A 26,429-nucleotide genomic window follows, 5' to 3' on the forward strand; every position below is an offset into this window, starting at 1 on the left:
AAAATTTCTCATAATAATAAAACAGAGTTGAAAGATTATATATTTAATTTGGACTAATAAAATATAAATCGGAAGATATTCTATCACTAAATTTATAATACTTGATTTTTATATCTGTATTGATATGGGTTTCTTTTCACATTTAACCCTTCCTTTGTAGATTAATTGCATATAAAGACCTCTATTTTATATGTTTCAAATTGAGAACTTCTTATCCAATGAATTCTCTAATAGGACCCTAACTTAAGTTTCCATTATCAATGGAATATGTATTGTATTCTTTATCATTTTCTCCCCTTAGCCCATTGGAGCTTCTAACTAGTGAGTCACACATGCTTGTTGACCTTGTAGTCGTCATTTTTTAGCTCTTCACTATCACCATTGATCAAATTAAGATTTTGATTTTATCTTAGATTTGGAGATAGTAGTGTTGTGGAGCAATTTATTTTTTCAGTTAGAAGCTCTAGAGGGTCAAGGGACTGGAGTAATGGAAGAAACTCAATATATATTTCACTATGACTAATAGAAAACTAATTTGGGTCCTATTGGAGAATTTCTTGGATAAAGGAGGTCTTAATTTGCAGATGTATAAAACAAGCATGCTGCTGCTTAATATGTTTTTTGGTTTTTTCATATTTAAACACACCGAAAGAAATTTTGTCCTATGAAGTCCGACCTTATTACTCATGGATCACCCTCTTTAGTAAGGTTTTAAGTATTGGACAGATCACCCTGGTAAGGTTTTAAGTACTGATCTGGAAATCCATAATAGCGGCCAACCAGTATAGGTCATACCAGGGGTCAATACCTGTACCGAGTGTCAATATGATATATCTCTTGGTATTGATGCTTGGCGTGGAGGGTGGGTTGGGGGGAGGGAAGGGGGGTATGAGTATCGGTTCCTTACTGGTTTGGTATGGTATAAACCACTACGATCTCAGTTATCACCCACAAAGGGTTCATGAACTTCAAGGAATGTGAGGTTTAGTTATCTGATAGCTCTGGTTAACCATGAAAGCATAAGTATGCAGCTGCCTTATTATGGGTTATATAATGCTTCAAATGTACTAGGCACCAATTTGTTAATAAAATCTATAGGTCAACATTATAGAAATCATTGGATGGAACCTAGCTTGTCCTTCAAAGGGGAGAAAGAAAGCTTAATCCTACAAACTATATAACTGCTGCATAGACACGGACATGAGAGTGGTGCTTGGATTTATATTCAAGCAATTGATTCAGCAGGAGGAGATAAAAAGAGATTCAATGACACCTGGGAAAAGATAATTTAACTAAATATGATAGTCACACAAATGAATTGATTTTTCTGATATTTTAGAAAAATTTAAAGGATAGATTTTATTACAGCATCTTTTATGTAATGATGACCAAGTGCATATTTGTTATTGATGACTCATTAATGACTAGCTGATAAATGATCACTTGATTCACGATGACACTTAATTTGAACAAGTGTTACACGTCCTGTTTGTATGTTAGGAAGCCCAACACTGGTAAATTGACTATGCTTTCAAAGATTGTATTAGGTTATCACAAGTCTATATAAGACTGTTCATTGGTTATTTGGTTTTATGTCTAATTACAGTCAAAGGAAATCTCAAGAATAATAAGAAAAGGAAGTAAGGCATCAGTAACTAAAAGCCTGGTGTTACAAGTCTTACCAATATTGGTATTGAAATACATCTATCCCATTCGAGAACTATAAAATTAGCTTGATAATACAAGATATATGAAATTCATCCTCTTAAAAAAAATACATCATTGACTAAGCCCCCTAAACTACAAAAGCCTACTTCTGATAGAGTTATTTTAGTAGAACTCATTATTGGAAGAATCAAACTCCAGCAGTCTTTAAAAGAATGCAGTGAAAGAATTTGATAATGATAAATATCTAAATGTCTATAGTCATCATTTACATCTCGCTGGTTGTCCAACATGGGTTTTTTGAGCTGGATACAAGAATCTAGGATGCTTAAATATCATGCTGGGCAGGACATGTTTTTGCTTTTCAACTATTAGCTTTTCTATTTGCTCTGGTAATCATTTAAAAGTGAGTATTTAACTTGTCTCTTTGGGTCTTGCTGGTTTCCATGTCTACTTACTAATGCATTGCTTGGTGGTGTCCAGATCATCAAATTGGGTTTGATGACACAAGATGAATACGATGAAGTAAGCAGCAAAGCCTTGAGCTTATTTGCATATGGACAGGTGAAAGTTCTGCAGTTTAGAAATCATTTATGATCATGCTTATCTTAAAGGTCTCAATCTACTTTGTTATTTTAGCTATTTCTACAAGTGGGGATCATACATATACTTACGTGTTTCATGTCGGAATAAAGCATGACATAGACTACATGATGACTTTGCAGCAATGCATGGATACATCAATCAGTTAATGGGAAGATATGAATGTCTGCATGCAAACTGTTTTCTTACATGATGTAAATATTATAATAGGTTGGCTTTACTTTGATTTTGGTGCTTGCAGCAAGTGGCATTGGAGAATGGCCTGCTATTAGTTGATACGAAGTATGAATTTGGAAAAGGAGCTGATGGGACGATTATGTTGATTGATGAGGTCTAATATTCAATATCACTTAGTATATCATTTTCAACTTTATTGATTTGACCAGTTAGATTTACCCTTTTGCTCCTTAAGTAAGATTTCTTAATGCATTATTCATAACAGATGTAATCTTTACGTATGTTTGTTTATTGAATCATCATATCTTGCCCATATCTTAGCTACTTTTCATGTATGTCTTTATTATTCACTAGAAAATATTCTGCAAATTTCCTTGCTCAGCATAACTAGTAGTAAGAAGCCTCATTCTTTCTATTTGGCCTCAAGCTTATGTATTTCTGTTTGTCCTTTGCTTTCATCTTAGGGATATTTTCGTCCATGCCATATTCCTTGGGTTATTCTTGGGTCTCCTATCTGATATCATAACATTCAGATGTAGTCATGAGCTGTTCTTCATTTCAAATTTTTAGTTAATCCTTGTTTTGATCCTTCATTCAGCTTTTTATTATGTACTTATTATGAGCTATTTCTTTTAGCTTTAACCAAGGTCTGCTGAACCAGTCCGCATCGGCCGGTTCAGTGCGTACCGTACCGGTACCGATACCCACCGGTACAGTTCGGCTATTGAAAATGGTTCCAGCTCTACAGGGACCGGAACCGACCAATTTTCGCTGTGGCTGGTTCGCATCGGCCCAAGCGCGGGCGCTCCGCGCGCCCGCGCGAGGGACAGCACGCCCCGCGCGGGACAAAGCACCCGCGTGGGCACGGGGCCCGCACGCTCGCGAGCTGGGAACCACGCTCGCGCGAGCGCGGTTCCCCAGCCCGCGCACGGGACAGCTCACCCCATTCAATGCCACAGAGTGACAAATGGCACTCTGTGGCATTTAATGCAAACGCGCATGCGAACTGCGTCCGTGTGCGCGTTAATTTTTGCTTTTGTCTTCGCCGGTACGGTACCGGTTTGGTTCTGTACTGTACCGATACTGACGTCCATCGGTACAATCGGTACGACGGACCTTGGCTTCAACAATTCTTTTTCTTGACCTATACATATATCTAATCTGTATGCATCCTCTTCATATTCCAGTACCTTTAACTTGAAAAAGCATGATGTGCGAGTCCAGTTGACATGCCCCTAAATTGGTATAAAGTAGGTACTTGTTTGATGCTTCTTATACTTCACCATCTAATCCAAACTTTGCTGCATGGGATTCTTTTTGTTAAGAATCAGGACAACCATATGATGATTCTTTTAAGTAACAAGAGATATAAGTAGCAAAGGCACTCACACAATAAGACAATAAATAAGAGTATAATGGTAGTCAAGGTCTGCGGGACTGATACCAGAACTCATGTCGGCTGGCGACCAGTTTGGTATGGTATGAGTTCATGTCGTATTGTACCTAGGCATACTGAAAAAGGAGAGGGGGGTCATGACATCAAGATAGATGGTGTCTGGTGAGAAGACTCACAGAGAGGAGGAAGAGGGAGGAGGAGGAGGAGGAAGAGAGAGGGAGGGGAGAGAGAGGGAGAGATGGGGGGGCTTATCTTAGAGCGACAGAGAGGTTTTCTGGTGAGAAGACATGTGGAGAGGGGGAAGAGAGAGGAGGAAGAGAGGGAGAGAGGGAGGGAGAGAGGGGGAGGGCTAACCTAGGAGTGATGGCATTGGTCGTCGAGGGTGAGATGGGCACAAGTGAATGAGAGAGGAGAAGAAGCAAAACCCTTGAAGCTGAATAGAGAGAGTCGGGGGAAGGGCTTTTATAAATGGAGGGCTGGACTGACTCGAGCGGTTGAACCATCTTGGGTCGGCGTCGGCACAGTTCGGTATGGGACAACCATCTGGTTTGGTCAGTTCGGCCATCGCTGATGACAGTAATGGTGCAGCAACTAGTTTCCTACTTTTGCATATCCTTCGCTTGTTTCCTCCTTTGCTCACAAAATGGATGCAAGGCTTTTGATTTACAAAGAGAAAAAATGTCAAAAGGCGCATTTTTTTCTGAAAATGAAGGTAAAAGAGTATTTCGTACTATCTAAGCATGGTAAATGCTACCAAACTGCTCTACAAATCACATAAAATAGTCACTTAGATGTAACTTCATTTTGGGAAACAGGTTATTCAGGCAAACTCTTGAGATGCACAGCAAGGCCCTTAAAATGAAAATGGACAGACTTGATGCTACTCCTCGTCCCTGCCTGCATAGTCGTCTCGTCTCTGCACAGATTTTATATGATTAATGCTCCTTCAGCAACTCCAGGAGGTCATCCTTCTTAATCTTCCGTAACTACAAAGGAATAGAACGAGGACGCATTCGGCTCAGACTTCCAAGCCAAATCAAACTATACTTGTTTCTTATTTGAGCCAAATACCACCTCTGTTTTCATGTGGTTTAATATTATTTCTATGTCCTACCTTTGAAACATTCTCTTTATCTCAGTTCTCACATCTGATTCACTCATCATAAACATGGAAATGCATTTGTATATAGTTTGGAAAAAGATTGGTAAATCAGTCAAATGTACTGTATCCTGTTGCCATTTTTTTAATTTCCTAGAATACATCGAAGCTGCCATACTTGAATATGGAATCTCAAATTGATCTTTTCAGAAACTGACTGGTGAATTTAATTATGCCATGGCAACCTGAGTCTTTATAATTTAGTAGTTGCAGCAGTTGTTTCAGTAAATTTGTCTTGATTGAAATGAAAGTGTTCACAATTGAGATGAGAATATGTTGTATTTAATATTTTCTGGAATTGTTTTTACACTCACCATATTTTTGTCCCATGTGATCATTTAGGTGCATACACCTGATTCCAGTAGATATTGGATTGCTAACTCTTATGAGGAGCGGTTTAATGCTGGGCTTGAACCTGAAAATGTTGATAAGGTGTATAACTTGGCATTCTTTATTTGTGCATATACGTATTTATGGTGCTTTATGCATGTAAAAACATGACAATCTAAGACAATATTAAATATGGTTTTCTGGGTAGTCTTTTTTTCCCCAATATAATTATTTCATTATCAGTATGCAGCTTGTGCTCCCTATACCTATATATTGTTTGTCACCTTAGAGCCCAGTTGGTTGGTGGCAATTTTCTGATACCTCTATTTTATTGATAGGAATTCTTGAGATTGTGGTTTAAGGACCATTGCAATCCATATGAAGATGAGGTATGCCATCTATACTTTTGTCAACTTATTTCTATTATTGTATTTGCATTTAGTATAGGATATCTGGTGGCTTTAAATTCTCAGGTGCTGCCAGAGGCTCCTGAAGAACTTGTTTGCGAACTTGCATGGCGGTATGCCTCCTTCTACACTTATCTTTGTATGGTTGTTTGATCATTCTATGAAATGTAGACTATAAGGATCTGGGTCCTAGGTTCGGCTGAAATTGACTGGTTTTCAGGCCAGCTGCAGCCAGAACCGACTGAAAGCAGCTATTGATTGTTTTTTAGTTTTATTTTGGTGTTTACTGTCTATGTAGAATATATAATGCCAATTTTTGCTAGTTTTCCTTTCTTAAGTTAAAAGAAGGGATAGTTGGTAAATATAATCATTGATGGTCAAGGATTATGAAAAGGTCCCTATCACAGTAATTATCAAAACTAATCTAAACAGCTAATAGAAAGCAACACCTTTCATACAAATGACATCTTTTTTATATAAAATAAATATAACATTCTCGAAACAACATACATTTAATCAAGTAGCTAACCCTAAAATTATGAAGAAGAAATGGCCAAATTCAATATACTTGTAAATTCTACTAAAATTGATGGAGAATATGTTCACGGTCCAAAATATTTCTATACTTTATCAATTTTACTTATGTGCATTATTAACTTCATCCTAAAACTGTCAAATTGGAGATAAATTTCTTGGCTTACATTTGTTTTCCTTCTATTTCTCCTACTTTTATTACAAAAGCTCCAAAACTTGGGGCAAAACTGTCAAAAACTGCTCAAATTGAAACTCGATGAGCCCAACCAAAATCAAAAACTGGAACCGAATTTTCTAAACCTTGATCTATCTTGTGTCTGGCTTCCAATACTGGATCTTACTACCAAATTTTCTACTTGATGTAGGTTGAAACCCCTAGTTTTCCCTCTTCAAACATGTTTGTTTAAGTGGATGGTGGTAAAATAATACTCTCACCATTTAGACTCCTGTTTGTGCTAGCTTGTGGTGGTCCATGTGCATGCGTCTGTATTCATCGTGTGTGCACAATGTGTTTGACATGCAACAATAATTGGACACACATTTGCAAGCGATTTACTGGTTATGGTTTTGTTATGATAATTCAAAAGCTAAAGATTGAGGTTGAATGTAATTTTTTGATGACATTTCATTACTGCCATTCACACATTGAATTAAATTTAATATCTCAGATAGGGAATAGCCATCTTTTAATGCACATACAGAGAGCTGACCCACGTTGTGTATGACAGATACATCTTCCTCTTTGAAACAATTACAAACTCAAACTTCGAGTTGCCGCAAGCAGAGGTATTGAGAGGACGAACTTAGACTTCATTTATTTTGTAGACGCAGATGTCTTACCCTTTTTTTTATTTTTGTACAGGAGCCAATACATGACAGGATTTCCAGGAATGTTTCACAGGCATTATCATGTATATGATTACTGATTATACCCTGAAGGGACATGGAGGATAATGACCAATAATGCATTATGGAAAATCTAAATATTAGATAATTTTTGCCTCTAAGTGATTATAATGTAGACAATAAACTTTTTTAAGCTCCATGTAATTTTCATTTGAGGTCAATAAAACTTGCCGAATATGTGATTGTAACTTATTCATTTTGTGTGTGATTTACAGTTAGATATTTTTTAAGTTACATATTTTTCATATGAGGTCAACAAACTTCAGATTATTCAATTATGACTTATTTAATTAGTTGATGCTTCAAATATTCATGAATGTTTGCTAGATTTGCTATTGAGTAATGACTCCAAGTTTCTTACTGGAATATAGAGAAGCTGCTGTTTATGTGGATGAAAGTCTTTATTTCCACCCCTGTCGAAGACTCGTGTTCATACTTTCTCTTTGCCCTTGATAAGCTCAACAGTTTTTGAATGCACTTTTTGATGTTTGCTATCCGAGATAATACCAATCTCCAAGCCAAGTTTTAGAATAATGTCTGCTGTAACGTTACAACTGCCATTGTAATGGTTTTGGAGGTCTTGCCTTTTGTTTTATATGGATGAAGTGAATTTAAGTGACAGCCATCATTTGATTGTTATTCTAGTATGTGGACCATAATTTTGATATTTTCATTGTTCATCCGAATTCAATTTATCTTTATTTAAATATCTACACACTGGCTGAAAAAAATGCTGTTGTTTTTCCCTTAAAGTTCATTCTTTGGAGAGGCATGAAACTTATTATAGGAATCTGTATTTTTCTTGATAAGTGTTATCCAAGCAACACTTAATAGAAAAATTATTTTTTTCATATTTTTTTATGCATTGAAAAGTGTCTCCACAATTGGTTACTTGTGTTTTTTTGTATTACTACTTTTCTAAATAAGTTGTTAAGATCTATCTATATTTTCCATAATATTCCTTATATTTCAAACCCAGTTTACATATTTATCATGTACCACCTGTTTGTGATTGAAGCACAACTTTCTCGTACCAAACATGAGCAATGGTATAAGAAGAGAGAGAATTTTAAAAGAAATTATGGTGCCTAATAACAAATTGAAACATCCTAGGATCCGAATGATGAATTTTCTTCCCTAAAAGCAATCCTTTTTTTCTCTTTTGCTGATCAATACCAATTTCAGATAAAAACAGTAGAAATATCACCAAATCAATTATAGAAATTTAATAAAAAAGATAAAAATATAAAAGACTCATCGGAATTCATCGATCTTGTGGTTGAAAACTGGTAGGGATTGCAGTGGTGCCGCTTGGGTTAGAATTCATTATAGATGAAGAGCAAGAGCTTAGGGTTTGTCAGTGTATCATTATAAAGGGGTATTTTAGGGGAAAAAAGGGTCACGTTAGTGGCTGATGGGCAACTAATTTATTTATCTTCTAAATGGGTAAGTGTTTCTATTCATCGAAGAATGCTTCTCATGAAAAATAACTTAGCAATATAGCTTTTTTTGTGAGGAGTATGAGAACATGAGTAAGTTCCTCAATGAAAAAGTTACCAATATTTTCATGATATTTAACCCTCAAAGAACAGGCCCTTAGCGTCCAAGGTCATTTGCAAGTAACTGCTCTTAGTACCATTGCAGCGATAAACCGTACTGTCTGATGGGGCCATTACCTGGTGATATTGGTACTGGAACCTCATCAAACAATAGTGGAGACCCTCCTGCTTGACGCTGGGGAGCTAATGTACATGCTAACTGGATCACCTTTTAATCGTCTCATTGCCCTGTCCCATTTCGCCCGAGGGGAGCAACCTAGGTTGGCTCAACCTGGAACCAACCAGCTCAATCTACTTGCTAGATCGTTGGGGCCAGGTTTGATGTACTTGGATTGGGTTGGGCTCAAAAGTTCCAACCCCAAGTTAGGTTGGATATGGAGGATGAGCTTAAATCCAAATCAAGTTTTATCTAACTATTAAAACTTTGATATCATTTAGCAACTCGAAATCAATGATGGATCTTTCAAATTGAAGATTCAAAGTCATACATAATCTGCATCATTAACAATTTCTAGACACTAATGATGTTTTGGTTGTCTTTAACCCAACGATCAATTTGTACAAAATTAGGCATTTTAACAATTTAATTTTATATTTTATTGTTGGGTTTTTTTTGCATGGATATCCTTCTAAATATTGGATTTTGCATGAATATCCTTCCATAATTGATATTTGCATGTATACCCTCGTAAAACTTTGTTATTGTACAAATGCCCGTAATATAAAGGTTGTTCTAACGGTGTTAAGAAAAATCATATTTATATTAATTAAAAATAAAATAAAATTTTAAAAAATTACGCTATTGTCCTTGTCTTCTTTTTCTGCAATCGGAATCGCGATCTATTTGCATGTCTACTTATTAAGAGTATTTTAGTCATTTTAATTTGAAATCGTTAATTTTTTAACGTCATTAGATTGCATGGGTACATATGCAAAAACAAAAATAAAAAAGGGTAAAATGGCAAAACAAGTGTTTTACGAGGGTATATATATAAATATTAATTTTGGAAGGGTATTTATGTAAAATTCGATATTTAGGAGGGTATTCATGCAAAAAAATCCTTTATTATAATATAGTGCTCAAAATCGACCAAATCTATCATATTTTAACAAGTATAGGTTATGATCCATGAAACATATCTCTAAATTCTCTAATTTTGCGAATTCCATCATATTAGGGTAACTGATACCCTTCACATTTGCATCCATTTGGTGTGTGGGCTAGGAGTGTCACTTGAGATATTGGGTATCGGTAATTTGAGTTTATCTTATTTGGTTTTGATCAAGCTCACTCTTAGTTCTCAAAAAATTGTGTGCATTAAAGATCCCTAAAATATATTATTTTTTTGCTTATTTTAATGATGTACGTCAATGCATTGTGGATCTTAAATTTGAATGGTGCCTTACTATTTTTTGGGTACTTTAATCTTTTATCAGCATACTTATACATTTAATTTATGCATGTCTTAATTTATTATTTCTTTTAGATAAAGATGCCTTTACCCCCATTAAGTTATTTGTGTCAAGTTCATGTGAAAAATATCACAACCAACCTAAAACTAGCCTTTAAAAATATCCAAAATATTTTCATAGTGTTAAATTGCCTAAACTATCCATCCTAACTTGATGATCCAGTCAAATGTTGCCCAACCTATCATTCACCTGATTCAGCCGTTTGGATGGGAGAAACTCTATTCCAATGTCAAGTTGGGTTGAGTTTAATTTGGGATTTGTATTGGTTGGAAAGTTAATCCCAATCCAACCTAATTGCATGTATATACGTATACACATAACACTTCTTGTCGTTTAAATTCACGATTATCTAATTGCATGTATCTGTACACCTGTGTACATATGGTCTCAGATTGATTAAGTTGAAGGAATCCTAAGGTGGCCCGGAAAAAAGATTCTTCTAGAGATGATAAACTTTCACTACTGCAACCTATCTCTTGTAGAGGGTCGTATTCTTCTCTAACCTCTTTTTTACCTTACAATCTTTCTGATATTTTGAACCCAAGTTTCACTTGCCCAATCCTAAACATTTGTATAATTTTGGCTAGATTCGTTATGATCCCTAGCAACCTCTTCTTCAATCGTAACATTTTTGATACATCAAGAAACAATAATGTTGGGTTTCTTGTAAGCCATTTTCTGCAAGTTATGTCACTATTGTGTGTATAGAGTTATCCTATCATGCGTTGTCTACTCTTGTACTATAGTTTCCCGTCTTCTCCCACTTCTTTGGTGTTCTTCAACAATATTTATCTGAAAACTGGACGCTTGTCACACATCTCTTAGTAGGCCTGCAACTCATATGTTTTCTAATGAGAACATAATTTTTTTCCTGCAACCCATGTGTAGATACGGAAAAACTAGACACTTGTCATATATCTTTTCGTAGGCCTGCAACTTTTATACAAATGCGGAAAAATTAGACACTTATATACAAATGCGGAAAAATTGGACGCATATCGCACACATCTTTTCAGCAGACTGCTCTTTAATGTAGAGGATAGATCATATTAGCAAGTCCTTTTCACATGTTACCGGAGAAAGTCTCGAAAGATTTTGATCTTTCTTAAATTATAAGAGAAATTCTTGAATCGAAATACACGAAATGCCCTACCTCAAATCATATAACTAGTGAAGGGACCGTAGATGTATTGTCATTTTTTCAGAGAAAGATGTGTATATATATATAACTATATATATATATATATATATATATATAGTTTTTGGAATTGTGTTTAATTTATACAAATGGTACGTTAATTTATTTTCAATGATATGCTTATTGTGATTTACAAATTATATGCTTATTTTAATACAATTGACTTGAACTATTGATTAAAAAAAAATTCATAGAAAATTATGGTGTACATGTAAGCACTTGATAATTGTCCTCTCCTTAGTTTTAGAAGGAAACTTAGTATCTCCTCTTTGTTTGATTGCTATACAAGAGTTAATTCTCATGTTGTTGACCACTTAATGTGCAATCTCTACGGATAGAGAAAACGTTTTTGCATACGATTAGGTATAACTAGAGATGCACATAGATCAAATTGGTTGGGGTTAGAGACTATCCAACTCCTTGGCCTAGATCCGGACTTACCCAATCAGTTTTCTAGAAGTCGGGGCAGGCCAAATTTTATCTGTACCAAATCAAACAAATGTAACATGCCTGGTTCCGTTTGGTTCCCGGGTTGACCGAAACCCACACCCAAATGAACAGGGTCAAACTTAATGGCACTAATATAAAAGTATGGATCAGCACTCCCGTATCTATATTTTAGCGGCGGGCCGTATCTCTTTCAGCCACCTTTTAAGCCGCACTGGCCCGACGATTTCGAGTACGGGAGGTATTGGCCTCCGATTCCTCTTAGTCCTCCCCTTTCGCCGCGCAGCCCTCGTCGTCCTCCTCCTCCTCGTCCTCCTTCTCCTCCTCCTTATCGCCACGGCGGAAATCTCCGAGCCAGATCACAAGGTAACCTATCCCTAAGCCTCGAGATCCTACTCCCCACTTTTTCTATTGGCATCTCTTCTTCGATTTTTTTTTCCTTTAGATTTTGGGTTGTGATTTCTGTTTCCCTAGCCCTATACTAGTTTTTTTTTTTTTTTTGAAAAAAGAAATTTTATGGAACCATGTTTATGAATTTCTCTGTGATTTTTTTTTGGAAAGAGGTTTGGAGTGAGCAAGTTAGTTGATCTTTCCACGCATTCACCTTGTAATTTTTCATTGATCGACCATATCTTGGCAACTGTTGTTGTAGTGATTGCGTTGTTGTTTGAGCTTATATTCTTTTACATATATAGCCTTGTAATAGTGAATGTGTCTTATTGTAAACTGTTGTGATGTTTTGTAAAGATCGTGATGACATGATATATTTCTTTTAAAATTATGCTTCCTACAATCCATGGCAACTTTAAGAAATTTTTTCTAATGACCATAACAAAAAGTTGTTATGGGCCTGTTGTTTATATGCTTCTGTTTTCTAAGAACTAGACTGAATGAATATTATCATGAAAATATTTTGTTCGTTGAATTGTTTGCAAAACTTGGCAGCAAATATTTATTGCTTTCAAAAAAGTGAAATAAAAGCAAGGAATGTCAGTAGTTCCGTGCAAATGCTGTCTCCAGCAACAATTTTCATGCAGTGTCTCAATTATGCTTAGGAAACAAAAACACAAAATCGGCAACATTACCAAACCAGTCCTACATTATCATATCATCATGTTGCAGATACTTCTTGGTCATGGTAGCAAAGGTCGTCTAACTTATCCTAGGCCTTGTTAGGTACAGCTTTAGTTCTATAAGTTGACAACATCCATGCATTTGGCGAGTACCGTTCTGATCCTCCTAATTTGCGTTCGCCTTATAAGTACTTGAATGATGACAGAAGGGTGCAGAAAATAATTTTGGTAGTTGTAAATTGCTGTTTATCAGCATGCAAATGATTTGGCTTGAGTTTTCTCAACCTTGCTTCGCCACCGATCTAGACTATATTGTAAAATTATGATGTTCATGTCCTCAATTTAGTATAGTGTCATCTCAAAACTAAAAAAGGTTTTAACATCCAAACTAGGAAAACATTGTTCTAAGAGATGTGGTCCAATTAGCAGTATATTCCAATATCATGTGTCATTGTGTTGGTTAAACAACCCAATTCAACATTATATAAGATCTCCATTACTTTTTGACTAGATCATATAAAATTTCCTATTCAAGATGTGACCAATTGTGTTAGGTTGCCCCAGCCTGTTGCAACTTGGAGTGACTTAAATAAGAGTAGAAGATCAATCGAAGCATATTATAGTAATCAAAAAGAAATTCTAAACACAAAATTCAATTGATTTGATTGACAACATGAAATGTTGCTTTAGCTTAAAGAGTGACTTAAATGGGAATATCATTTTACATGAAGGCATGTATGTGCATTTATCTTTCATTTGCATGAGAAGAAAAGTATGGTTTAAAAACTAAGTTTGAGCTAGTAAGTTAAGAGTCTTCCCAATTATTTAGTTTACTGTTGATTGCATATTCTTTGGAAAACATACTTGTAATATATAACAAAAAATGTATATTGACTTTTTTCAAGAAAACTTCTGTTTTTTGGAGTTTATAGAGCATTGTTTCTAGTTGCATTGCGAGAATGAACAACTGGTTGTAGATAAATAATTGAATCTTTTTATCTCCAGTTGTATACTTGATAGATTGATCTACATGGTAAATCTAGGAAATTTTATGGATATTGATCTTCATCCGATCAAAATCATACGACCACTTAAAGATGTACCTTTGTTGAACAAGAATCACTAAAGGAGGCTAATCATTATTGCAATACTAAGGAAGGAAACATTCAGCATGACCATGAAATATGCATACCAACTTATGTCTTCCAAAACTCGACAAAGCAAGCTTTGCTAATTATTAATTTTTTGCAAGGAAAAGTCAACAGGGTAGTGGGATTAGTTTATCTTCAAAGGGTAGTAGTTCTCAAATCAATTAAAATATTTTATTGTTTAATTACATAGTTGAAGTAGACAATACTTGGGGGATAAAATGAGTAGTTGTAGTGGCGGTGAAGAAAGTTGCAGGAAACAGCCAAGAAAATGACATGCTCATAAGAGGTTCCATGGTTTCTTGGTTTACCTGAGCATGAAGCCATGAACCATTGTTCAATTGAATTTCAGGAATGAAAAACCAATCTCATGTACTTTATTTGTTGTTTTAGTCCAAATGGATTTAGTTGTGATCCGGACTGAGCTAGTGCTAAATCCATGTAGTCGTATGGATATTGATCTAAATCCAAGGTTGTATAATCATTCCAAGCATATAAATTAGGAAGTAAAATAAGAATGAAAAAGGAGGATATTAGGACTTGATGTGCCCATCAATGGTGTGAAATCATTTTCTTTAAAATATAAAAAGATTGATGGTCCTATTATTGCTAATTTCTGTTAGAAGTGTTATCAAGTTAGTGACATTAGCTGCATGATATATTCTAAAATAGACATTCCATACAAGATTAAATGATGAGAGGAAGGAAAAAAAATCACTGAAGGTGCCTACACGTCAGGTTGGTTAAGGTTAGAATCAATCCAGAAACGAAGCAGTCCTGTCAGTTCTCAATTTCTGTATCTGGAACCAAATTTTGAATCAACCCAACCATGCTTTGGTTCATGGGTTACCCAATTTTCTTTTTTAAAAAAAATAAAATTCAGAGAAATAGTCTATTATTTTTATTTAGGAAAACCCATTTTGGACCAATAACAACATAAACCAACAATTAGTCTTTCAACTGCATCATGCAACAAGAGAACCCAACAGACGAACTATAGAAAAGGATATAACATGTTATGGAAAAGAAATGATACTCTACCTTGCAAAACAAAACATAAATCATGAGACCATGACACAACAAAATTTAATGTAATATATATTATATTGTATTACATTGCATTGCATTACATTACACTACATTACGCTACATTGCGTTACACTACTTTATATTAGGTTTTGTTATGTTAAGTTTGGTTTGGTTAGGTTAGGTTCAATTTAGGCTGGATCAAGGTCTGTTGTGCCAGTATTGGAGCCCATATTGATCGGCCGGCTGCACGGTTTGGTACGTCCCTGTATCGTTTAGTGCCGGGCCTGTACACAACTGAGAGGGCGAGGGAGAACGGGAGAGAGAAAATGAGAAAGCGGGGAGGAAAGGGCGTCGAAGGGGCCTCGAAGGACCAAAGTAGGGGCTCCGCTCTCCGGACCCCTTTTTTATTTTAAAAATTTTAAGTTAAGTTGGCCCCTTGCCGACTTTAATTAAAATTTGGGCCCCTTTTTTATTTTATTTATTTTGAAAATTTTAGGTTCTGGAGGCCTCTAGCGGCCCTCTATCCCTCTCTCTCTTTTACTCCTTTTCCTTCTCACTTTCCTCCCATATGCCGGTTTACTATTTTGAATGTCGGAACTATCCCGGTCCATTGCCGGCAGGGCTTGGTCCACCCCAAACCGGACGGTTCGAGACTGTTCCACATTCCTTGGGTTGGATTGACTTACCTAAACCCTCAACTTGGAAAGATGTGATATATGCCCATATTGACCCAATAAGATGGTTCAATTTGGTTCTCAGTTTGACCTAGAGCCATGCACACTACTAGATTCACAATGGACTATGAAGTAGTTAAAATGGTAGTTTAAGAAAGTTCATATTGGAAAGTAAGAAAGCAAGTAGAATGTCCAAAATAAGTTCTGTATCTTAGCACATAAGTATTCTTCTAAAAGCTAGTATTGAAATACAAGATTCATATAAAGACATCAAAAATGCTTGCTAGATTGCCTCTTCCTGTATATTGCATGTGCATCTGTCAATACATATAAAGTTGAGAGAAAGATTTTCCTTATAGAAAGTTTGGGAAGTTGAGTGATGCAGAACGGGGGTGGGTGCTGCTGAATTTTTGGTGGATGATGGCTGAAATTGGTTGGACCCAAAGCTAATTTGGGTTAGGATGTGGGAGGAAGGGATTAGGCCTACGGTTTTAGATCTAAAACCTAAAGGACTTTGTGATGATTGGGCGCTTAAGGGATTAGAGTTATGGCATGATGAAGGTTGGCGGGTGGTAGAAGGAACAATAGAAGGTGCTGCAGTTTTGATAGTAACAAGATAACTATAGGTTGAATAGAAGAGTCTCACCTTTATTCTAAATCCAAGAATTTTCCGATGTCTCATTGAGGAAGAAAGAAATCTTTAGAGTTTCACCAAAGGAGGAAGAAGCAGCCTCTTGCCTCTAGATCACAAGAGCAATTAAAACCAAAATTAATTCTAAATTTTATTCTTCAACCTCTCCTTTATATAGAGTAAGAGGTTGGAAAAATAAAAACTCTTACAACCAGAATTTTAGGACTCCAATTAAATATGAACTCTTTTAAATCAAATAAATTAATTGACGAAATCAACTGACGAAATTCACTAAACCAACTAAGACTCCCAAATAACTAGGATTCTTTTAAGATATATGGACTAAGAGTTCAAATCAGCTAGGATTCTTTCAAACAACATATAGACTCAATAAATAAAACTCCAAATAATCTAGAACTACTCATGATGCATGGAAGAGAGTCCAAATCAACTAGAATTCTTCTCCAAATGCCACATGGACCACATAGACAACTTCTAACCACTCAAGGATTCCTCAACGCCATGGACTCTGTGATTTCATGGCGTTGGGACCCAAACTCCAATTGATTCAACACAACTAAACTAAAGGACTCAATCTCCATATGACTGAACATGTCCAAACAAACAAAAAGGATTCAATATAATTGGGCGTTGAAATACTCGAACCCAATGTAACTAGGTGATGAAAATCTTGGACCTACTGTAATTCTGGCACACCCAAGCAATGATCCAAACATGACGCACATCTAGGATGACTCAAGCTCCTGCTCCTGCATCAATTCTCTCCGACTGAGAAGAACTCGACTCCGTCGAGTTGGGGCTGAAGAGCTCGTGCAAAGGCGCGGGATCTCCTCTGTCTTCAGCCACGAATACTCTGAAAGGGGTTGGTTCTTCTACTTCACCAAGAATTTCTGATATCCTTCTTGGCATGCCGTAATCTGCTGATCGCCTCGATTTGAATTTATGAATTCTAGAAAGAGATCTTGAAAATCAGCAAAGGAATATCTTTTCAGACTTACATAAAACTTCTCCGATCGAAGAACCTGAAGATCTTGTTGAAGGTGCTGCTTGTGCTCCTTTCGGCTTTGACTAAAAGTCAGATTATTGTACTCGAAATCTGATGGCATCTCTTTTGAAATTTCAGAACCAACCGATGCGAACACGGTTCTATCTTCATGGCCAATCTCTGCTGAATTTTCTGAATTGTCTTTCTTAGGCAATTCTTCTAGAGTTATATCAGAAAGATCACCTCTGAAATTTTATCTTCCACGTTGGCTTCTTTCTTGTCCTCAATCTCAGCGGGTCTATGAGGAACTTCAGAGGAAGGAGAAGGGATCTTAGCGGCAGGGACATCATCAGATAGTGTTGCTAAATTTTCAAAATCAGCATCAAGATCTTTTTTGAATATCTGCTGATCTTTAGTGGGACAAATATCAGCGAGGTGCCCTCGGCCACCGCACTTGGAGCAATCGGGTTTGCCTTTTCTTTGCGGCATGGGATTTATTGTTTCTTCACTGAATTTTGTTGTTCCTCACTCCAGATATGTTTTCTTATTTGCAGAAATTTCAGATCTTATAGATGGAAAAATACCTCGAGGAGGAGTGCCTTTGTTGCTGCGTTCTGAAGGTCGTCGCCCAACTTGTGGTTTGACACGGCTATGACATCGTAGTTCTGCCTCCACGATATCCATCTTCTATGCTAGGGCAGCCATTTGATTTTGAACTTCAACCATCAGATCATCTTGTTGTTGTTCAATGTTGTAGGGATGGTATTGATCGTCATGGTAGGAATCATCATGATAGGGATTATAATAGTAGGGACGGCTTCTTCTTGTACTTATGTGGATCGATTTGCTCTGATACCAATTGATGCAGAACGGGGGTGGGATGGTTGCTCTGATACCAATTGACGCAGAACGAGGGTGGATGCTGCTGAATTTTTGGTGGATGATGGCTGAAATTGGTTAGATTCAAAGCTAATTTGGGTTAGGATGTGGAAGGAAGGAATTAGGCCTACGATTTAGATCAGAAACCTAAAGGACTTTGTGATGATTGGACGCTTAAGGGATTAGAGCTATGGCATGATGAAGGTTGACGGGTGGAAGAAGGAACAATGGAAGGTGCTGCGATTCTGATAGTAACAAGATAACTATGAGCTGAATAGAAGAGTCACCTCTATTCTAAACCCAAGAATTTTCCGGCATCTTATTCGAGGAAAAAAGGAACCTTTGGAGTCTCACCAAAGGAGGAAAAAGAAGCCTCCCGCAATTTGCAAGCCAAAATTTCTGAATTTTATTCTTCAACCTCTTCTTTATATAGAGTAAGAGATTGAAAAAATAAGGACTTTTAGAACCATAATTTTAGGATTCTAACTAAATATGGACTTTTTAAATCAAATAAATCAATTGACGAAATTAACTGACGAAATTTACTGATGAAATCAACTGACGAAATTCACTAAACCAACTAAGACTCCAAAATAACTAGGACTCTTTAAAGACACATGGACTAAGAGTCCAAATCAGTTAGGACTCTTTCAAACGATACATGGATTCAATAAATAAAACTCCAAATAATCTAGGACTCCTCATGATGCATGGAAGAGAGTCAAAATCAACTAGGATTCTTTTCCAAACGCCATATGGACCAAATAGACAACTCTTAATCACTCAAGGACTCCTCAACGCCATGGGCTCAATGTGATTTCATGGCTTTGGGACCCAAACTCCAATTGACTCAACACAATCAAACTAAAATACTCAATCTCCATATGACTCAACATGCCCAAACAAACAAAAAAGACTCAATATAATTGGACGTTGAAACTCTCGAACCCAATGTAACTAGGTGCTGAAAATCTTAGACCCACTGTAATTTGGGCACATCCAAGCAACGATCCAAACACGATGCACATTTAGGATGACTCGGGCTCCTGCTCCTGCATCATTGAGAGTGTTAAAAGTCATCAGTAGAAAGAGGTGATATACTTTCTTTACGTAACATTATCAAATGTTATGTGGTTGAGTAAGTCCCTTTCTACATTGTTATTCTAAAAAGAGTGTATCTTCAACCCACAACTTTGTGAGAAAAACCATTGACTGAACCTCTTAATTGGACTCATGGTTTCAATTGCATTCACTCTCTTCTGACAATTGATTTAGTTACTTTCTTACATTTGACTAGATTCGAGCAGCTAAGAAGCTCACTTATGGTCTAGAATAGGACTCATTAGTATGCATAATTAAATCCATACTATACCCTCCTAAATATCATGCCTTCACTTTTCTATCTCCAAATTTAAGCTCTCATCTTGACCTGTCTACATTGTTATTATTAGGTTTCAGTTTGTCTTTGTGTTCATGTAACTCATTAATTTTTTTGGCGATGCATGTGTCTTGATTCTTATGATTTGTTTTCATATCACTACAATTTGCATTTATAGCACATTCTTACATGCCAAAGTAAGTCTCAGAAATTCTGTTATGTTTTAATTTAATGTAGGACAGCTGCACATATTTACTATGGCACGCAGAGTTCGGACTAGGTTGCCGGCACGTCACATTCCTCGTAGCTTCAGCCAGCAGCACATAATCCTTCGTGCCCTTCATCGGGGCCATATTAACCAAGCCATAACCAGCCACCGCAGCCACTTGCAGGTGCAGATATTTTGTTCATTTATTATCCTTACATATCAACTATCACTATTAGATTTTTAATTTATTTTGATTAGGTTATCATTAACGGAATCTAGATCTTGTTAGTAATCCATATGATATAATATCTCAGTTCCCTCCAATCCGACGTAGCCGTTGGTCTCGCAGCCTCCACGGAGCTCCACCTGTTCGCAGCCTCCACGGAGCTCCACGTGTTCGCAGCCTCCACCGAGCTCCACGTGCTCGTAGCCTCCACCGAGCTCCACCTGTTCACAGCCTCCGGAGCCACTTGCAGGTGTGGATTTCTTTTAATTGTTAAGTTCTAGTTTATTTCATTATCAATAGGCTTTGGTGTGTGGTAATAGTTCATATGCTATAATATTTCAGCTCCCTTCACTCCAAGCAAGAAGCAGGCCCCTCAGTGCCTCTCGAGCTGCACCAATCCGCAGCCCTCATCACCACCTGCAGGTTCAACTAGTAGTAGTTTTATTATCATTATGTAGCTATAATTGTTATTAAGCTCTAGGTTTGAAATTATATTGCTATCCAATAATATATAGTGCATTTGCTTTTAGCTATGCTAACTAAATTAAAAACTTTTTATTGCCTGATACACCAGATCTGTGTTGTCTGTGATGATGTCATTGCATAGGTTATGGAATTGGAGAGACATGGGTACAGCAACATGTTAGAGCTGGGTCCCTCTGCTAATTATCTCTGGAGCCAAGAAACTAGCCTTCTTGAGACCAAGGCCATGGAGGTTGATGAGGAGGTTCGCACCTTGAAGGAAGAACTAGAGGCCATCCAACAAGAGCACGCTGAGTTGCGACAGAAACAGAGGGAGCTAGTAGCCCAACTGTCTGTTCTTCTGGAGACTATACGAGCCATTAAGAGCCAGGCCTCTGAGGCGACCAAGTGTGATGACATATGTTTCCAGCCAAATCCAAGCCTTCGTAGCCACCTGCAGGTATAAGTACTAGTATTTTTCCTTTTTTTTTTTCCACTTTTGTTTTCGTTTAGATCATTACATAACTACATTTGCTTCTTTTATTTTCTAAAGAAATAGTTGACACCAGGTCTAGCCTATCTTCATAAAGATAATAACAATCGAACAGTAGAGCACTCTACTCCAAGGCTAGGGAATAAAGATATAATAAACCAGCTAGGAAGATTAATGTCCCTACTTTCTAAACAGCCCCTTTATGATAATTTGATGGGGGCGGCGATGCTTATCCATTTGCTCCATTTAACTTGATTCAATCCATTATATATTGGGTTAGGTTATCTGTTTATTAAAATGGTCAGATTCAAGTCTGAATTTTTGGCCTGTTTGAGAAACAGGTCGGGTTTGGATTGACAAATTTTGGATCGATCCGGTATCCGACCCGACCCGTAACCCGTTCAACCTAACCAGATTGCCACCCCTACAATTTGAAGCTTTGATGTTGCTATCTGAAACACTTCTTGAGTTATCTCTTCACTCTGAATAATTTGGAGATGCTCTGCCTCTGTCCACTGAGCACCCTTGCTTTCCTCTCCACTCAGATTCCCCGCAGAACACCCTCCATCTCCATGTCCCAACCTCAGCAGCAACGTTTCTTAACATGCCTTGCTTGCCAATCTGTCTGTAGATCCATAACTCTCTCAGCAAACCTTCCAAGACCCAGTTTATGTCTGAAGTGTCTCCAAATGCCTCTGATACAACGACATCTCAGAAACAAATGGTTCACATTCTCTTCTTCTCTGCAGCAAAAAAGGACATCCTTGAGCTGAAGGTCAATGTCTGTTTTTCAGATTATCTTCTGTAAGGAGCTTCTTGTTTATCACAAGCAAGAGAAAACCTCGGTTTTCTCCAGAACCTTACTGCACCATACACATCTACAATTGTTATATTTGTTATCATACTTTTGCTGATAATGTATAATGCATCTGTTCTATATATGCTAACTGAAGTAGGAACTCTTTAAAAGATCTAACAGCAAGAAAGGTTCATGCTAAAGATGATGTCCTCTCACAGGTTATGGGACCTGAGAGGCGTGGGAATGTCCACATGCTAGAACTGAGTGTCTCACCTAGTGAAGTTTTGAGCCAACCAACTAGCTTTGTAGAGGTCATCCGGAAGTTCTCAGAGCAAATTGAGGAGGTTCGCACCTTAAAGGAAAAGGCACAGGCTGTTCGACTGTCAAATGCCAAGTTGCGACAAAAACATGTGGAACTAGAATCCCTTGCGAAAGCTATACAGAGTCAGCTCCTAAAGGAGTACATATGTCATGATACATGTTCGCCACCATCTCATACAAAACAGGTGCTTTTGGTAAGTTATGCATGGGCTTAGAAACAACATTATAATCTTTATCTAATACTTCTTCTTTGTTCGTGATATATAGCCAATCAAGAACTCCACTGATCAGGAGGGTCTGCATATGCAACAAATTGGCTCGTCATCCTCAAGCCAGATTGTTCCACAAAATCAGGTGACAACACTTTTCTGACAATGTTTATATTACTTTAAAGATGCACCATTCTTACAAAACAATTTACAAGATCTGCATCCTTATTGATATTCCTGAATTATTTCTTTCTCAAGTTTCTCTGGATAGGCATTCTGCCTTGTAGAACTACTGAATATAAAGATATTTTCTACTGTCTCGTCATTTGGCAGTTCTCTTCTTCATGAACATGTAGGTTTGTAAATGTCTTTGTCAATGTTTCTTGTAAGAATACAAATCTTCTTTGCCTTTTCTAAAATATTCCCTTCTCCTGTCGTCATAGGAACCCAAACCTGTTTCAGTAGATTGTGGTTATCATATTGATCATGTGATTTAGAGGTGGTCCATACAGAGCTTCAAATTCAAATTTTTTGGATCTGTTTCCTTGTGGATTCTGTTTTATCACTAGTATGGATCTGCTATAATGACAGAGGTTACCAAGCTGAGGGCTTGGTTGGAGGCTGATGGAGTTGGTTCTCATTGGCACAAGTATGGTATGTCAGCGGTCTTTGAGTTTGATTTACTTGTCAGTGGCTGAAGGCGAAGCCCTTTTCAAACAGGCATGACTTTTTTTTTTAAAAAAAAAAATTCATTGAGGTTGAGTGGGTATGAAGCCCTTATGACCTTACCTCAATTATATGGGCTCAGGAACTTCTCAGATTGACTATATATCAGGTCAGACATCCTTGCAACTCGGCCAAGTCATGATGTATGCTTATTTCAAGAGTATGAGATCTAAGCAGTGTCATAATAGAGTTAGGAGGATTAACCCAATGTTTGCACCATTTTGAAAAACTGCTAAGATGATTTAAGCTGGGATTCTGTTTAAAGTGAGAAAGGCTTTAAAAAATTAGCTGCCCATGCACCCACCTATGTGGCCTGTATATTATATATGTGTTGGGCAGTCCCTTGACCATCTGCATACCACAGCCACCCTTTTAAAACATTAGGCTATGTTCAAGACAAGGCAGTGTTTTATTCCTGCCAACTTATTTGCATGCTGGCTAACCATCATGGCATCATGGTGCAGCTGAAAGCTTGCTGCTGAAATTAAATTCTCTAAATTTACTTCAAATCAATACTTCGAGTTTGGTTTCGAAAAATAGCCTGTTGACTAGCCAGGGAAGGAAAGCTATACTTTGTTTTCACAATTTCCCAGATGACTTGAATGCTCTCGCTGTGATTGATTGAGGACCTTGTTTGTTTGACCGGATGTTTGAAGTGTACCTTTCTGTGCTTGGAAAGAGAAAAAAGAAAGACTTTGGTTTCGCATCTTTATCTTTAGCCAAAATTGAATATTTTGATGCCAGTCGTGTTTGGAAGATACTCGCACACTCTGAAACAGTAACATTCTTCCAACATTCTATTTGATTTTCAATATAATGTTTTTCATTAGATTTTATCAACTAAAACATTCATATAAATTGATTAATTGTATACTTTCTAGTTAGAGTTAATGTTCTTCATGAGGGTTAGGCTGTAGAATTAGTTTAGGATGATTTACTTTTATCAAATTTAAGTTCTGTTGTTGTTTTCCCAACAATTACTTTTAATATGGATTCTAGGAGCACAATATCCTTTTTAATTGCATTATTGAGTTGTCTGCTACTGCTTGTATTGCTGGTTTGTCATAATATTACATGTTAGAGTATTGCAGTATGTGAGGGTGAACTTAAAGTGGCTAAATTGACAGACTTAATTCTTACAATCAAACATGTTTACTAAAGCTGAAATTTATCTTGATGGCAGATTGCAGACATTTCACATGATGCTGGGACTCCTGCTATATGATCAGTCTATGGAAAGGCATCTAAAGAACCATAAATTTCTTCTCTGAAAACTGGAGCTGCGAGACATCCATGGATTTTTCTTGTGTTCTTAGCATATGTTGGAACTCCTTGCATTTCATTCTCAGTATTTTGGCGTACGTGCCGTGTATAGATCATCTTAGTAAACCTTGACAATATTTGAATTAAAGAAATCTGCAACTGTTGCATCTTCAATTTTTAGGGGCCTTAGCATTCCTAATGTCAGAAACTCAAGCAGGCTTTATTATTTTCTCTAGTATCATGTACTTTGTTGACACTTGCTATAGGATGCAGGAGGAAAAAGAAAAAAAAAATAAAAGAGACTTGCCCTTCAATCCCTTTGAGACCCACATTTGACCGTTTTGCAATTCATAAAAGATTTTCAAGTCAAAGAAGCTTATAGTTATAGGTGATGTAATTCTTTGCGGTTTACAAATTTTGATTCAATCATCCAAAATGTTATTTCTTTTTTTGTTTCCCCCTTTCAAGGTCCAATATGACTTTTTATTGTGTTCTTGTCACATGGTTAGCCACTTAGGGAAGGCCAAGTCTCCTTCGGCCACATATATGTTGTTAGGGCTACATATATGTTTGGATCATGAACAAATCTTGTTGGGTTGGTTTGGTTCGGGTTCTAGATAGAACTAGATCAATGCCGATTCCAATTTATCAACGCCCAATTTGATTGCTCGGTTCTGGGTTAGTGTTCGAATATCCTGGACTTGACCTTACGGTTGTCTTTGGAGCTTATGATAAACATATATCTGATATTGATTGGTTCGGTTCTGGTTCCGGATGATGCAAGCCAATTGAGATCAGGTTGGCTTCTAACCCGAACAAACTCGACCGAGCCGAACCCAGAGTTTTAAATCGTGCCCAAGGCTCATCGAAGATCATTGTCAGCTGCCAAGCTTCATGTTGGAACCTTGTGGGTTTGGAGATTTGGCGTACTTGGACATCAAGATTGGTGGGAGAGCAGTTGGTTGATGCCAAGGTGACGGTGCTTTCTTGACTTGAGGAGGGTGTGCATGGCTGAGCTCCGTCACAAGAGATGAAGAGAGGAACGAAGGAGGAGCTCTTTGTCCAATTAAGTGGTCAAATGGCGATAACTAGGGAGTATACTTCAAAAATATGAATAAATCTAGAACGAATGAGACTGGCATAAGTCACTGTTGCTGCAAATAAATTTTCTGGGTTGGCGATAACTATTCTTACACCTCCCTTACCCGGACCTCTGGGCCTCGGGGTGCGTGCACCACTGTTGGCCCACGGCATGCGTGCAACCATGCAGATATCAAGGCAACTATCAGGTTTAGTCTCCTCTTCTTCTTCCTTTGTTAAGGGAAATCAAGCTTTCTATCTAGCAGGTTGCAAAAATTCCCAATGCAGAACACAGAGTTGGTGAATATAGAATACACAGGATAAAGGGACGAATTTACACCCATTGCATCATCAAAGGTCGGTGGTTGAAAAATAAAAAGCTTAAACTCGATCTGAAATGCTAATTATAATATACAAAAATAACATATGTTTTAAAACTCTCTTGCTTGCGAGCTCATGTAAATTTGATGAGTCTGCCAACTTTGCTTTATGACAAAATGCTCGGGAGAAGATTTTCATGGTACCTAAATGTATGGTTATGTATGTATGGAATTGGACAGCTTGGTGAAGCTGCTCTCAGCCAATGTGCTCGCTGGACTGCGGTGTCCCTGGGTATATAACAATTCCTCAACGCAAGGGTGTAATTATTCATTCGATTTATTGGCTTTCGGGTTTCGATGTTGATGCCATCAGATCCATAGTATTGGCACTCAGTATCTCTCTGGAGATGGCTTTTGGGATTACACCGCTTTTGCTGCTGTGCTGGAAGGGTGCAGTACAGACCATCGTACAGAAAGAAAACATTTTCTTAGGAAGCAAAAGCAATAAACAAATAAATCAAGATACAAAGGTAATAAATGTAAAACCCGATGCATCTAGAACCAAAAAAGAAAGGGGTATAAAAAGAGAAGCTAAAATTCTGCAAATATGTATGGTCATAAGCTCCAGAAAACAGGACGAATTTGTAGAG

At 37.2% G+C, this 26,429-nt stretch overlaps 2 protein-coding genes across 7 annotated transcripts; both read left to right on the forward strand.

Annotated features, from left to right (window-relative positions):
• Positions 1–2,067: 2,067 nt before the first annotated feature.
• On the forward strand, positions 2,068–7,486 carry LOC120108248 (phosphoribosylaminoimidazole-succinocarboxamide synthase, chloroplastic-like; the record flags this gene model as incomplete). The annotated part of the gene is made up of 7 exons (XM_039121832.1): positions 2,068–2,229; positions 2,510–2,599; positions 5,343–5,432; positions 5,669–5,719; positions 5,804–5,850; positions 7,000–7,057; positions 7,134–7,486. Coding segments are annotated over 7 exons (555 nt in total), but the record flags the coding sequence as incomplete, so codon positions are not given.
• A 4,495-nt stretch (positions 7,487–11,981) lies between these two features.
• LOC103719089 lies at positions 11,982–24,614 on the forward strand. Of its 6 annotated transcripts, none has more exons than XM_039121824.1 (11): positions 15,657–17,292; positions 17,384–17,470; positions 17,554–17,882; positions 17,970–18,035; positions 19,915–20,064; positions 20,195–20,356; positions 20,449–20,529; positions 20,714–21,028; positions 22,079–22,375; positions 22,449–22,535; positions 24,300–24,614. In XM_039121824.1, the coding sequence occupies exons 4-11, from the start codon at positions 17,988–17,990 to the stop codon at positions 24,339–24,341; spliced, it is 1,182 nt and encodes a 393-aa protein (XP_038977752.1). In that variant the 5' UTR covers positions 15,657–17,292; positions 17,384–17,470; positions 17,554–17,882; positions 17,970–17,987; the 3' UTR covers positions 24,342–24,614. The 6 variants fall into 6 exon arrangements, with proteins under 6 accessions (XP_026665054.2, XP_038977753.1, XP_038977754.1 ...); XM_039121828.1 differs by having other exon boundaries at positions 15,661–17,292; positions 19,910–20,064; XM_039121825.1 differs by lacking the exons at positions 15,657–17,292; positions 17,384–17,470 and adding an exon at positions 12,104–12,220.
• The last annotated feature ends 1,815 nt before the right edge of the window (positions 24,615–26,429 follow it).

The sequence above is a fragment of the Phoenix dactylifera genome, unplaced genomic scaffold (genome assembly GCF_009389715.1).
Source record: "Phoenix dactylifera cultivar Barhee BC4 unplaced genomic scaffold, palm_55x_up_171113_PBpolish2nd_filt_p 001237F, whole genome shotgun sequence".
NCBI lineage: Eukaryota > Viridiplantae > Streptophyta > Magnoliopsida > Arecales > Arecaceae > Phoenix > Phoenix dactylifera.